Source organism: Rhipicephalus sanguineus, chromosome 5 (genome assembly GCF_013339695.2).
Source record: "Rhipicephalus sanguineus isolate Rsan-2018 chromosome 5, BIME_Rsan_1.4, whole genome shotgun sequence".
NCBI classification, from domain to species: Eukaryota; Metazoa; Arthropoda; class Arachnida; order Ixodida; family Ixodidae; genus Rhipicephalus; species Rhipicephalus sanguineus.
In genome coordinates, this window is record NC_051180.1 from 118,317,587 (window position 1) to 118,331,750 (window position 14,164).

At 46.5% G+C, this 14,164-nt stretch overlaps 1 protein-coding gene across 2 annotated transcripts in view; it reads right to left on the reverse strand.

The window, feature by feature from the left end:
• The window catches only part of LOC119394205 (uncharacterized), a 39,325-nt gene that overhangs the window by 3,724 nt on the left and 21,437 nt on the right, over window positions 1-14,164 (reverse strand). For both annotated transcript variants that reach the window (XM_049415691.1, XM_049415692.1), the window contains exon 2: window positions 444-641. In XM_049415691.1, coding sequence (XP_049271648.1) covers window positions 444-560 — 117 coding nt within the window. In that variant the 5' untranslated portion in view covers window positions 561-641. The remainder of the gene's footprint in view (window positions 1-443; window positions 642-14,164) is intronic.

The window sequence follows — 14,164 nt, forward strand, 5'->3', positions numbered from 1 at the left end:
AGCTCGCCGTTAGTACGCTAGATGATGTATGCGGGGTGGCCGAATGGCTAAACTCATCGCGCTACGGAGCGAGAGGTCGCATGTTCGAATCCCCGGTCCCACTCGAACCGAAAATATTTGAAATAATTCTTTATTTGCGCCTACCTCGAATTTTAGCTCACTGAGAGCGCTGACAACCAAAGAAGCCTGCACCGACACCGGAATTTCTGCGAAGCGATTTCTTTAACGCAATCACGTTAAAATAAGAGCTGAGGCTTAAGGCGTCAAACGACGCTTGAGTCATGGCTAAGCCCTAAAATCACCACAATCTGATTTGCTAATTGGCCTTTGGTAAAGAAGGCAGCCAACCCAATACATGGCTGAGCATGGCTGAGTAATGGCTGAGCCCTAATATAGCTGCCTGATCTGCTTTTCGTCTTTGGGAAAGAAGGCAGCCAACCAACCTGCTGCTTGGAATCAGCGTCTTCGTGTTCATCCCCTTCGTCCTCGTGTTGGCTGCTGGGTGGGGCAGCGGAGGCGGCAGCGGAGGCGGCAGCGGGTGGGGCAGCTGCTGCTGACATGGCTGACGTCCGACCAGGCGAACTGCTTGCTCGCTCGACTGTTCTCTTCCTCGGTTATCGGCGCCTACCCACTACAGGGTACTGGCGAAGAAGACGAAGGGCATCGTGGATGGCAATTTAGTAAAGGGAAAGCAGGATTAGGTAAGAATCGTTCACATTATATAGAAGTCGAATAACTCTGGGCACTGATTGTTTTGCAGTTAATCCTGCTTCGCGCTGTGATTCGTCTCTTATCCTGCGAGTTGTATGTCGTCTTTTATGTCTTTCTGGTCTCAACAGTAACGCTCAGGAGGAGGTTCAGATGAACAGGCGGTCCATATTCAGGTACACAATAACATGTAAAAAAATTCCGAGACAGACGGAACAATTACATACCCGAAGGGAGAACATGTATTTGAATATCTCCACATTGACCCGAAAAAGAAATGATCGCGCAGACATGCACGAGTTCGCGCTGTTCATGATGACGATGATGATAATATTTTTAGCCAGAATGTCCATGGCACACAACCAAATTGCAGAATAGTTCAATGATTGGGTGGTTGCTACAGACGAACGATAGCGAAGTAAGTTCGCATGGGGTTTTAAATATGATACTATTACGTAAGTCTATGGAAAAACGGCCGGATCTGTGGCTCATTATTTCGTGGTATAAACTGGACGGGATATTTGAGGAAGTTGGTGTAGCTGCATTTTAAGTCAAAGAGCGTAAACGGGCACGCGAACTACAGTATATTTTCTTAACTTCGTTCTTTTCTTTGTTCCATGTCGCCTTCGGTTATGTTAATAGTCTATATATATTCCTTTTGAGATGTTTACTAGCTATTTTGTTCTATACCTTTCGCATAGTTTCCATTGTTCAGTCTGAGTGCTATTTCTGTTAGCATACTCGTTCACTCCATATATTAATTTAACTTGGATTTTCTGCTACCATATTCTTAATGCATCTTCGTTAGGCACTCCCTCTCACGCGATTCATGCAGTATCCAGCTTTTTGAGTACAAGTTATTAAAAATGAATCAACGTAATAACAATCATCATCACCAATATAGGCTTAATAAAGAAGATCAGCAGCCAGTGCCATCAGCGCGAGCGGATTCTGCGGCGTGGAACGAGTCCTGCAGTGTCGAGAAGGCACCAGACAAAATCGTACGCGCTACGAGATGACCTCAAGACTGCCATCAAGGTGCGACTCGAAAGAATCGTCTTCCCCGTTGCATTGGAAGCAGAACTTCTCTCCGGCACAGAATACGTCCGCACCGCGTATGTCAGTGAGCAGGAATGCTTTCTCGGATGCCGACTCGCCACCGCCGATTGACAAAGTGCCGGTGTACTGGAACTCTTGCAACGAGGCCGACATGATACACCGCGTCGAGACCTGCTTGAATAGGCGAGAGCCTCTCTTCGAAGCAGGCTTTCCCGACGATCCAACTGGCAATCGCATCTTCTCAAGTCGACCACCCTTGTCGCTGTCAGCGAAAGAAGTTCTTCGCCACAAGATTAGCGACGGTGGGAGGAGCTTCGGCGTTCTATCGAACGAAGAATGCGACCAAGGAGCGACTCCCGACTTGAATATTGCCCTCAGAATACCTCTGCAGCAGTTTGGTAGTAAGTTCCCATTAGATGAACGATGCTCCACTTCGTTCCTGCATAGAAGTGAAGTGTTTCAAGTCGGCGCGCCTCCTTCACGTCTTGAAAGCGCTTCCAGTAGGGGCCTTGGGAGACTATCCCGCGCGCTTCTTCAGGTGGACTCTGTCTCCGTTCACCACAGGAACCGCGCGATGGCAGATGCTGGCATGTTCAAGCGCCTCTTCGGAGGCTGCAAGCCACTTGAACGCACGAGACCTTCGGGATATATTCGATCCAAGAACAGCGGCCGCAACATGGGTCGCTGCCAAAGCCCGCTGCCAAAGCCCGGACACCAGAGTTTGCGGCTGTTGGTCACTGTGGCCTTCCTGTTGGTCGCTTTTGTTCTGACTTCAGGGCTGTTCGCCACCAAGCACGTGGATAACGTTCCACGACGCGACAAGAACATGGGTGTGAAGCACGGACGGTTCGGAGGAAGTGCACAGGACAATTTCACAGGCGTTGACGCAAGTCCTGGCGGGAGACAGGAGAATACCTACGATGACAACGGCACTCGCAAGAGAAACCTGGTCCTTGCAGACGCGTTGCTCTCTTCTGGCACAGCCACTTCAATAGGATGGAGTCCATTGAATAGGAGGGAGAAATATGCACCTTAAATGGAGTGAAAAACGCTTGCGCGTGCCAGCGTGCAGTGTGAATATTACGCATGTTAGATCATCGTATAAGAAGTACGACCCTAAAAAAAGCTGGTAGTTATTAAGCAGTCCCATCATATTTTGCACGTGAAACGAACACTAATTGCGGCTACGGTTGTACGTTGCCTCTCAGTAACCAGAAGTTTAACAACACCGCCATTATATAAAAGTCCTTTCTTGGATGATCCCTGGTTGTGATGCGTGTAATTTAACGTAAAACGATATGCAAGTCTTACCATGTTTCCATGTGGGCCGTACTTGTTCGGAGCCCACATATTATGGCCATAATTTTCTTGAAAAACATCAAATATCGCTTTCGTCGCCGTGAATTCACAGCTGCCAGGTTATATAGCATGTACCTGCACGAACTGCTCTTTCCTAATTAGCATAATCATAGAATGTGTATGGTTAAATGAGTTCATGAGATGTGTAAACGTCGCATTGGGCAGCAATAAAAATATAGCAGCCATGAAACTTGTTCATGTAACACTCATTTAAGCACTTCGCGAAACTCCATAATAACCAATTTTGAAGTCAGAATAAAGACGATGCCTGTGCTTGCCTAAACATTGCATGATATGCAGTTCTGAAAATCATTTTCACGCGATTGTGATTCTGGAGAAGAAAACGTGACCGGAATTGATCGCCTACTGCAAACGTTGGGTAATGCTTGCATCTCATGTCTGGTCTTGTCTAAAAGATGGCTTCAGTGTAGCATAAATGTTCGTTTCCTCTCAAAATGCAGTGTGAACGCTTTAGTCGTACAATTGGCAGTACTACAGTTCACAAGCAACAACCTCATGAAGGGCTATGCAGCCGAGACATGCTGAATTTGGTCAGAACTTATTGTCGTCTGGTAGATTGTTCTTCCTTTGCGAATATGGTGTGGAAGAGACAGACGAAGACGTAAATTAACATTAAACTGCCGGCGAACTTGTGAAAGAAACAAGGTGCAGTTGGTCCCGTTTGTATGTAAGCTAGCTTCGATTCCTTTATCCTAGTAACACCAATTGTTGCCACAACGTTGCGAATGATGTTTTAAGATTGCAGACGTTGCTTCAAAGCTATGGCAACAATACGCGCTGCTGGGGAATTAGTTCTTCTTTGAGGTGATCCATCTGCGAGCATGCGAATTTTTTTTCGTTTCTTTTTCAGGGCATCTAAGGCACTGAAGCAGATCTGTAGTGACAGCAGAGCCAGGGGCATCTGCTGTGGTGGACCTTTCGACTCTTATATTTACGCTACCATGGTTTTACCAAGCTTCATAAGAGCTTCGCTTCACTTAGCTTGCGCGACAGCGTATGCTGTTCGCGTGCCCTAATAAAGGCCTGGACTCAGAATACCAAGCTGCCTTTTAGGTGCGGAGATATACATGATTTTATTTCTCATATCACTGGGTCATTAAGCTCAGTGGTGGAATGCGCCGTCTACGTCAGCGCTTCTTAGGTTTAGGGGCTCATTGGCTCTTGTGAACGAGCTTACTTTCATGTGAGAGCTGCTATAGAACGGCTGAGAACCAGTCACTACTTTACGCGAGAGGTAATTGAAACTTCCTATGCGATATAACACGGCAGGCCAAAAATATCTCATACGATCGCGTCAGATTTCCTGGAAAGCATACGCGCGAACGATTTGGCCAGCATTGTACTTCTTTACGACGTGCTCTTAGATGGCTGCTTGTAAAGTTTACGCTGTGAGTTACCGCAACACGAGTTACTGATCACTCATGTTGCTCTTTGCGATCACCGCGGTATGCTGTTCTGCTTGTAATTCTTTATTGTTTATTATTGTTCGTATAAGTATGCTTTATTTGATTACTATAATGCACTTTCTTGTTAGAATAATAAGCTTCTTGTGTATGCTATATGTATTTATGTACGTTGTCGTGATGACCCTAGCGTTTGCTGCCGCATTGTATGCTTTGAATTTTTAATAGACGTTGTGTAAGGTCTCATGCATCAATGTACAATAAACAATCCACTACTCCTGTGAAGACATGGTTTACTTTCGTGTTATCCCGTCTCCTAAGACGGAGGGATCAACCATGTTTTTTCTCCCTCAGATTCCCAATATATGTCTGTAAGAATCGACAAGTGCGAAGCTTGCTTGCGTTGACAGTGTCTCATTAATAAGCACCCTCAGTAGCGGGTCAAATGCCACGTTCGTCGAGATTGCACGTGTGATGACAATTTACAATTACGTAAGCGTACACTGTAGTTTTATTCGCCGCAGCATGATGCCTAGCTTACAGCCATTGTAAAAACAAACAAAAAAGAACGCGCGATTAATTCATTATACCCCTCATTAGTGTACTAAAAACAACGCTTCACTTCACAACTCATCGATAAAGGAAGTTAGGCAATGACTTTCATAGAAGCAAAATGATAGTATCTGGCGGGAAGAAAAATAAACAACGGGAAACGTATGAAGCAGATGGGGCTGCAGAAAGAAAGCTGAGACACAGGTACTCCTTGGGAGACATGGCCCCCGAGGAAGCGAGCTTAATGAGTCCAGTTTCAATGAATAGCTAATGACTCAGGAAGCAACACGCCGCTAATGACTTGGCTGTGCGCAACCCAGAAGAGGACAGCGCCAGCGACAGTACTTAAGCTGAAAGTGAATAGGGCGCTCTAGATGGACTGTGCTAGTTGTTAGGAAGCCGGTGGTTCCAAAAGGCACAGTTAGGTATTTTTGGGAAGGATACAGTATGCACAGCATCGATCTTGTTGCCTTAGAATAGGTACAGAGATAACAAAAAATACACAAACGGACGTCATTCCTATACAGCTTAAGATTGCCTCGCAGGCAGACTATGTAAAAAATCACAGCATATCCACGGAGTGAATGATGATGAGTGGGCGAAGCTGCGGAGGTTCATGGGTAAACCGTGAATCTTCCGTGAATTCTGCCCAGTACATTATCACCGACGTGAGATCGGGCGCGTTTATACTAAAGGTTCGATGAGTTATGACGACTTACAGCTCACTTTAATTTTAGATGTACGCTGTGAATTTTCATTGTTTAGAAAACCATTGCTTTAGAAAACATCTGGCGTCTTTCGTTAAGCAGCTGGCGTCTTTTCGTTTTGCTTTAGAATCATCTGGCGTTCTTTCGTTTTGCTTTTAGAAAGCATCTGGCGTCTTTCGTTGGTTTATTTCATCAATCAACGGCGTTTTGAACAAAATTTTTATTGTTTAATCACGCACAGGAGAAATCTCACCAGGCACTACCTTGGAGGTAAACAATGGCTGCTAATGGGAATGAGAGACAGAAGTCGGCTTTTACCTAACACTTACACTTCTACTTCTACTAACGTTTCCTACTGGAACGTGCCAATGGCTGCTAATGGGGAATGAGAGACAGAAGAATTCGGCTTTTAGTTAACGCGCACGCTGCGAATTTTTTATTGTTCAACAACGCACAGGAAAAATCTCCCACCGGCACCCCCTTGGAGGTCAAGATCTGGTACTAGCGTTACGACTGGTTACGCACTACTACGACTACGAGGGACGAACGGGTGCCGCCTTAAGGAGCTTCGCCCCTAAAAACCACCTACACGTACAAGACAGGTAGATCCAAGGCACGCAGTGAACTGTATCAGGAGCGACACCTTAGTGAAGCGGTAAATAAATGCTTTAAAGATGACGGTGATGAGTACCGTACCATATCGTGCAACCGTGTGCTACAGTCGACAAAGAAAGTAGGCCACTACAGCGGTCGCAACACGTAAGCAAACCGTAAATGGTACTCTTAGATATGAATGACTATTCTTGGCTGTTATTGGCTAAGTGACGACGACATGTTGGCTAGTGTCGTCTAGTGCTAGTGATCATGGCTCTCTCGGCTAGTGCTGAGTAATGATGACTAGGGCTTCTAAATACCGGGTGAATAATGACTTTTATTGGGTATTGTTTGTATATACTGGTTAAGTAAAGACGCGGCGAATAATTCTTTATCTCTGTCCACCATTTTTCTAAATGGACAGGTTCCCACACTTTAATAAATTAAATAGATAACAATTTATCACGACTACAGCAAGGTCACTTTAATAAGCGACCAAACTTGTGGCGTCACGGAAAAAAAATATTCAAAGCACAATTTTACACGATGCAACTATGCACAGCGATCACTTGCGCGGAGAAAGCGACATCTAAGTTGAGGGACGAAACTAATTGTAAGGCAGTGCAACTGAGCCAATCAGATTGCGCATCGCCTTTCCGTTTACACGGGTATCAATCATTCAAGGTTCTCTTTATCGATGCGAGAAGTCTCGTTAACAATGCTAATCAGGTGGAAAAGTTTAGACATTTATACGATGCGCTTGCTTTAGCTGTCTCAAAGACCCGGTGTCGCACAAAATCACTTCCCGTCTCCTGTTAGGTATACCTCACGCTATTTCTACCTCGAAATGGATGTGTTTCACATTTGTGTTCTAGTGTGCCCGCGTTTCGTTCCCGCGTTCTTTCGTGCAGTTTACTATCGGTTTTATGGACACGCCGTTAAAGTGGTAGGATCTCTTTAACAATTACAGGCGTGCATCAGATGAAAGCTTGATAGCGCACAACGAGTCTGGACGACCTCTTTCTGTCCGTAGCGTTGCACGTTCAAGAGATAATGCGCTCATGCGTGACCGCTGTCCCCTATGGCGTCCGAGACTATGAAGGCCCCGGAAGAGAAGCTCCTCCTTTGATGCACAGCCGTTCGCTACCACAGCGTTCGCTACGATCTGATGATAAAGTTAGCGAAATCTTGTCCAGGCAGAACGAACACCGGACAGTTGTGTTTTAGTATGAGCAGGTAATTTGTCGACCCCTCCCCCCTTGCCCCATAGAAAATTATTTTGCCTGTGAGTGTGTATATATATATATATATATATATATATATATATATATATATATATATATATATATATATATATATATATATATATATATATATATATTATATATTCAAGCCTGAGAAGGTCTAAGGCGGATTGTACCCCTGAAAGATGCGCTGGTTTCTTCGGATGTTCGGACGCCGTCCAGAGGAATGGGCTGAGGGGGACAAAATGATAACTATGTTGTCGGTAAATGGTGGCGACAAGTGTGAACGGTTCTAGAAATAACGTAGGACGTATTTGCGTGGCGATTTCATTTAGAGGCGCATTACCAACAATATGAAGCGTAGCCCACCGACTAGCACTATGGCCAACGATAATACTCGGACAACTACTTGCATCTGTGGAGTGGTTTGATTCGTTTGATGTTACTCTATAAATATCTTTTTCGGAGCCGTTCGATTGCTTGCCCTAGATCGTGTGCACTTTGTGCAAATGACATAGAGTGGCGCATGCGCAGTTGTGTTGCGTACTACTTGTCTTAAATTAACGGTAGTGTTGGTACGCTGCTCATTCTAAGCGCTCAGGCGGCGTAGATGACTGTGTTTCCTTCAGATTTTATGGCGCTAGCACCAAGCGACAATATGTTTTTCAATAGACACGCCGGAAGTCGCCCACAGCCAACCGGAAGTTGAGCGTTGGCTCGAATCTTATGAATCTTCAGCAAAAAATAAAAAAAACCTCGAACCAAGAAGGTTGTAATGGTTCGAGTTAAGAGTTCCATAGGCCGGATATGATGTTGCAACAAAGGTTTAGTTGAAATAAGGGCGAATTAACTGTCAGGATAATCAATGAAAGTTAATTGAACGAGGTAATTGAAAGAACCTCAGCTGAAGCTTTGCTAACGCTACGTATATCCTGGCATAGCCGAGCTAAGCCACTGGAATTTTTTTCAAGAGCATATGGCGGTCGGCGCGCAGAAACATGATTACTAGACGATGTTGCAGAGACGCGGTGACGCTCTGTTCAGTTACGCGTCTTGTGCACGAAAACATAATCAACGGCAATTCCACCGCAAGTGAAAACTGTGCGGACTGCGGAGCATTGTTGCCCTTGTGTTTCTCTTGTGTTTATCTTGTATTTATCGGCGTTTTTTTGCTTTCTTGCGTGATTACGTGATACTTCATATCCTTGTGTGTTATTTTTTGTGATTATCTGCTTACTATTCTGTGGTCTTCTTTGTACTGTTTGCTGCTCCGAGCGTGGTACGTCTAAGTCCTGGCGCTGGCGTTTCGCCTCCGTTTCTCTCTTCCGTACACCTGTGTCTAGCTCTCGACGATGGCGTTTCGCTGACTCGGACAGACGAATTCACCCTTCGGTGACGCAGGCGTTCCAAACCTGCAGGTTGCTCGGCTTAAGTGTATCAAACGTGGCACGTGCGTGACGCCAACGCGAGGTATGAGAAAGTGTGGTCCCTTAAACTACGGACAGCAGTTTAAGTGGGAGAGGAAGAGAAGAGAGCGCAAGGGCAAAGGCATTATAGAAAGGCGAAGGAGGTGGAGATCAGCCAATATGTGCCCAGCTGGCTACATTGTTCCCCGAAGGTTCTTGACAGTTGCGTGCGCGAGCACTGTCAATTCCACTGAGAGTCCCTGTGCAGTTTGATATGACGCATCGCTGTGACCGAAGCGAGTCGAAAGAAGGAAAGCTAAAGCTATATCTTGGTTCTTTTGGTCAGACCGCGCCGACTGCTAGATGGGGTGGCCAGATTAGAGTCGTATTGTTCCTGAAATATTAAATAAAGTTTTCAAGCCAGGTAAATCAATGCCCATATTTGGCTAAATTTTTTCAAGTTCGCGCAACAGTTTCTTCGACAATGGACCTTTTTCACGTTGAACGAGCGCCTCTAGCGGCGAGAGGCGAAAGCTCGACTGGTGGCTTAGGGAGCCCATCGGGCAATGGTTCTTTCTCTCGTGATCGGCGCGGCGGCGCCTTGTATCGTCTTCGCTTAGCTCACTGTGTCTCACGCGTCTGCCTTCTGGAATACTTTTGCCACTAAGCGGTAGAGCTTCTTGACTTCCGTAAACATTTCGCGTGCTTCCGCGCATCATTCGGATCATGTTTTCGGCGGAACACATGAAGAAACTTCGCGACTCCGGAGGTCAGTGGATCAGCGATTTGTCGTCCGTGCCGCAGGTGACGAGCGACGTGATAGACAATCATTTCGGCGAGTCGCATCGCCAGCTAATAAAAGGCTGGATGTTTAAAGAGGAACGGTATGTCCGCCGCATCGAGTGTACGACACAGCGCCAACCTACCGGCCTCGACCTCGTCGTGCTCCATGAAAGCGGGGTGCTACAAGCAAGAAACAACGAGTGGCAGAAGGTCGTCTACCATAATGCCATCTCCAGATTCAAATGAATCTAGCACTGCAGAAAGTTGGACAATAGCTCTGTCACTTGTTCCTCCCCCATATAATGGTGACACAAAGCTTACATAACAGTCCGGTGTAGCGCCAACGAGACATTTCATCGTATTTGCAAACTTGTAATGAGAAAAAGTTCTTCTCTGGGCTGTTAAGCTTGATGGCTTTTGTATGCGGATTTCTGCCGTGTCAAGTAATATGCGTGTGTTCGGGTACCGTTTAAAATGAGGTGGCATTTGCTGTTGCACTTCAGCAAGTGTGGGGAAGCTAGTTATTTCAGTCAGCACCTCCTGCAATTTCAGTACCCATTTTGAAAATATACGACTGAATGATGCCATTGATCCAAGGTGATCCGTCGGCGTTGACGCGGTGGATTGCTTGTACCCATTTCTTGCGTCTCGTCACCTGACGCGTCGCGGCAGGAAATCTAAAAAATCGCACGTTTGCAGGCTTTCCGCTTTTATTGCTGCAGCCTACGGCAGCACATCGCTGCAGCATCGCGAAGAAAATAAAAAACAAATGAGCTACGTACTCTACACGTACGGCAACAGCCAACACGGACAGCCGGAGAGCCCGCACGTCCGTTCGCGGTGGCGGATGTCACCAAAAATACTTCGGGCGCTAGCCGCTAGTAGCGCCATCGTAGCACTTCCGGTGCGCATGCGCAGAAGGCTCCCGTGAAAAAGGCCCATTACGCCTCGTGGACAAAGAGAGCTATCGTCGTATCAGTAGACGCACACGTTTAGCAGTTGCCTGTCATGTGGTGCATACTGTGCCTTCGTGCATTGTCAAAAGCGATGAATATGCGTCGCCTTTCTTTTGTACAGTAGGAATAGGTAGCCCCCATTTACTGCCTCACGCATCTTGTGCAAGTGCGCTCCCCATTAGTAGACAGCGTTAGCTTGCAAGATTTGTAATGCCAACACTTCGCGGGAAGGTGCCTTGTGTCGCTACCTTCGTAGAAGCGATGCAAAATTCTTGAACACGGCTTGTCGTTGGAGCCAACGCTTACATAAGTGCTCTTGTCTACTTCACGGCAGAAACTGCCTACGTTAGCGCATGTATGTGTGTGATACACATACACTTCTTCGTTCCTTCCAACTTTCATCTTCGCCTCAAGTTCTCCCTTATTTGGATTACGTTCCTAGTCGCCACAGATGAAGATCGCTGATGTCGGCAGGATGAAGGCCGCCGACTGACACATACATCGCAAATGTGTGTGTCACTCAGTATCCTCAAGATAAGATTTTCGAATGCAGGCTATTTTTATTATGAGCTGATACAACTTTCTTCATTAGTGCACTTTCTGCAGGCGTACCACACCAACATTAGCTTGACTGCGCAGGTGTGGAATGAGCTTATTTCTATTGAAGTCAAAGTTGGTTGGTTGGTTTGTGGCGTTGAACGTCCCAAAGCGGCTCAGGCTATGGGAGATGCCGTATTGGGACTACGGATAATCTCGACCTCCTGGAGTTCTTGAACACGCTCTGAAAGCTCACGGTTAGTACACGGGCCTCGAGACTTTTGCGATCATTTAAATTTGGCCACCGCGGCCGGGATTCGACCCCGCCACTTTCGGGTCACGATCAATTGAGTTCAATTTTTATTTTCTTGGGAGGACGGACATAGTTGCGAATGCGATGAAATGGCGGTTTTCAGGTTTTCACTAATCAAAACAGAGCTAGAATGCGTCCTCGGGTTAACCCGATCGAAAAATACGGGGTTCCTGCCTCAGCATTGAATTTTCCGAGGGGAGGCCACAGAAAGGCGCCGTTTATTTACATTGACCTACTTTGTAAAGGATCTCACGAAGCACAGCTCTGTTGAGCTGGGATCAACGGAAAAAGGCGTATTGAGTTTCTCAGTACCGGCCCTCTTCGATTTCACTTGACGTGCAGCTCTTTTTTTTAGTTGAAAACCTTGCACCGTGTGTTTGTCTGTGCTCATCATACATTGTCCTTCAGAGTATGTATATTTTCCTTTATCTACTTCTATATAAGTGGATTGGATTAGGAAGAGAATTTCGATATGAAATTTGAATTTCAATCAAGTTTGCACCACTTCATGCGATTATAAATGGGGGAAAGAGAGTGAATGTGCAATGACATTGAAAAAAATTCCGGACAGCGTGCCAGGGACGAGGCAAGAAAAGACAGAGAAGTGTAATTGAAAAAGTCACAGTTTCGCGCAAGACCGAAGCAGTGAATGCGATAGCAACCAATTAGAATGTCACACGAAGAACGGCAAGCAGCTCGATACTTGCAGCGCGCTGCTCGAGGGCAAAGGACGCACGAAAAGAGCGCACACAAGCCGAGCGCACACAAACGACTGCCACAGGTGTTACACAACTGCTACGTGTTTGAGCAGCGCGCTACAACCCGACACTCTTGGATATTTCTTTTTTTTTTCTTGAAAAGTGCGGCGCGTGGAGTGACCCCTTCGCGTCTCCTGCCGCGCGGTGGCGTTCGAGGCATTGTTTACCCGGCGTTCCACATCGCGAGCAGAAATGGGCCACTTTTAGTGCGCGTCTCAAGGGTAGTTTTCAAAACTCAAGCAAAATCGAGGAGCTCTGCTATAGCGGCCTTTGGGCAATCTCGCGGGTGACTGCACACGTTGAAACACCTTCGAGCTCTGCGTAGCGCCAGAGGCAAATGGCGCATTTAAACAGCTCGCCATTAGTATTCCAAAGAACGGATGGCGCGTGTCTGAATTCTCTAACGCAGTGCGCTGCGGAGCGAAGGGTCGCAGGTTCGAATCCCGATGGCGCGCTTCGGAATTTCTTCTAATGATGTCTTTCTCACGTTAACGTATGTTATAAAGCTTGGTGGGAGAGTTTATTAACGACCGGGCATCGCACAATGCGAATTACGTAACTATTGGGTCGTTTGAAGCTTGCAACGCATTACAAAGGGCTCAGCCATAATTCTTCATCGTCATGAACCGTCGCATCAACAAAGTGCACATAATGCCTTACAGATGGTACCTCGCTTCTCCGCAGAATGACGAATAATATCGCGGTGGGTGCTTCCCAACTTCACAAAAATTATGATATGTGGCATAGTGGGTACGTCGATAGTGTACTTGTATTAGTAGCTACAAGAGAGCTTATAACGGTCTCAAGAAATGTCGCTCTTTCAGCTTTCGCTGTGACTGTGCCTGCGCTTTCCGCGCAGGCCTGTCGTTTTTTCTTATGATTTGTTTCTCTTTCTGGCTTTTAGTTACATATACATACCTGTACATATTCCGCACATGACTGCGACGGCAAGGGCAAAAACACGCCGAGAGTGTATGTCTAATTGCTAACGCAATAATACTAATGTTTCGTAAATATAGGAATAGACGCGACGCCCCGTCAGACTACAACCCGGCTAGAGGCCGGATGCGCGCGCGCGAGTCGCGTCTCCCCTCTAGCCCGACCTCGATCAGCCATTTTAACGGTAAACTGTAAATTTATTAAGGTGAAAAGCTTATATTTCTCATGAGTCGAGAAGCTCGGGATTTGGCGAGACCTCACGATAGATCGCGAGACCTTGTCCGCGGCGTTGGCGTCGACACGACTGATGAAAAAAAAATCATCGTCACACGATGAAATCACCATATGACGTCACTATGACGTCAGATAACGTGACGTTGCGTGTTGGCGTCTTCACATGACATCGTCGTTTGGTCAAAAGCGGGCCGATCACGGAGGCAGTGCAAAACGAGGCGAGATGCAGAAAGCTTGCAATGCCTCCGATTCAGGAGGCAGTGCAAAAGCACGTTATGTGCAGAAAGCTTTAGGGAGGGGGGTAGCTCAGTACAATCGACAGAAAGAAGACGAAGAAGATGGATTTCGCCTTCGAGTCGTCTTACGCAACCCCCACTTTTCATTTTCTTCTGCTGCCCTGTGCCGTTTTGGTAGGGTTTTGTTAGAAGCCGGGAGAACCGATATTGCCAGTACTAAAGCCTCCGAAATCAAGAGGCGTTTCGTGACTCTTCCGCTAGGCGAAGGACGCAGGCGCTGTGGCATTGTGAAAGAGGCGGACTGCATAAGAGATCGTGTAACTTTTTGGATACAGCTTACAAAAAACAAGAAAAC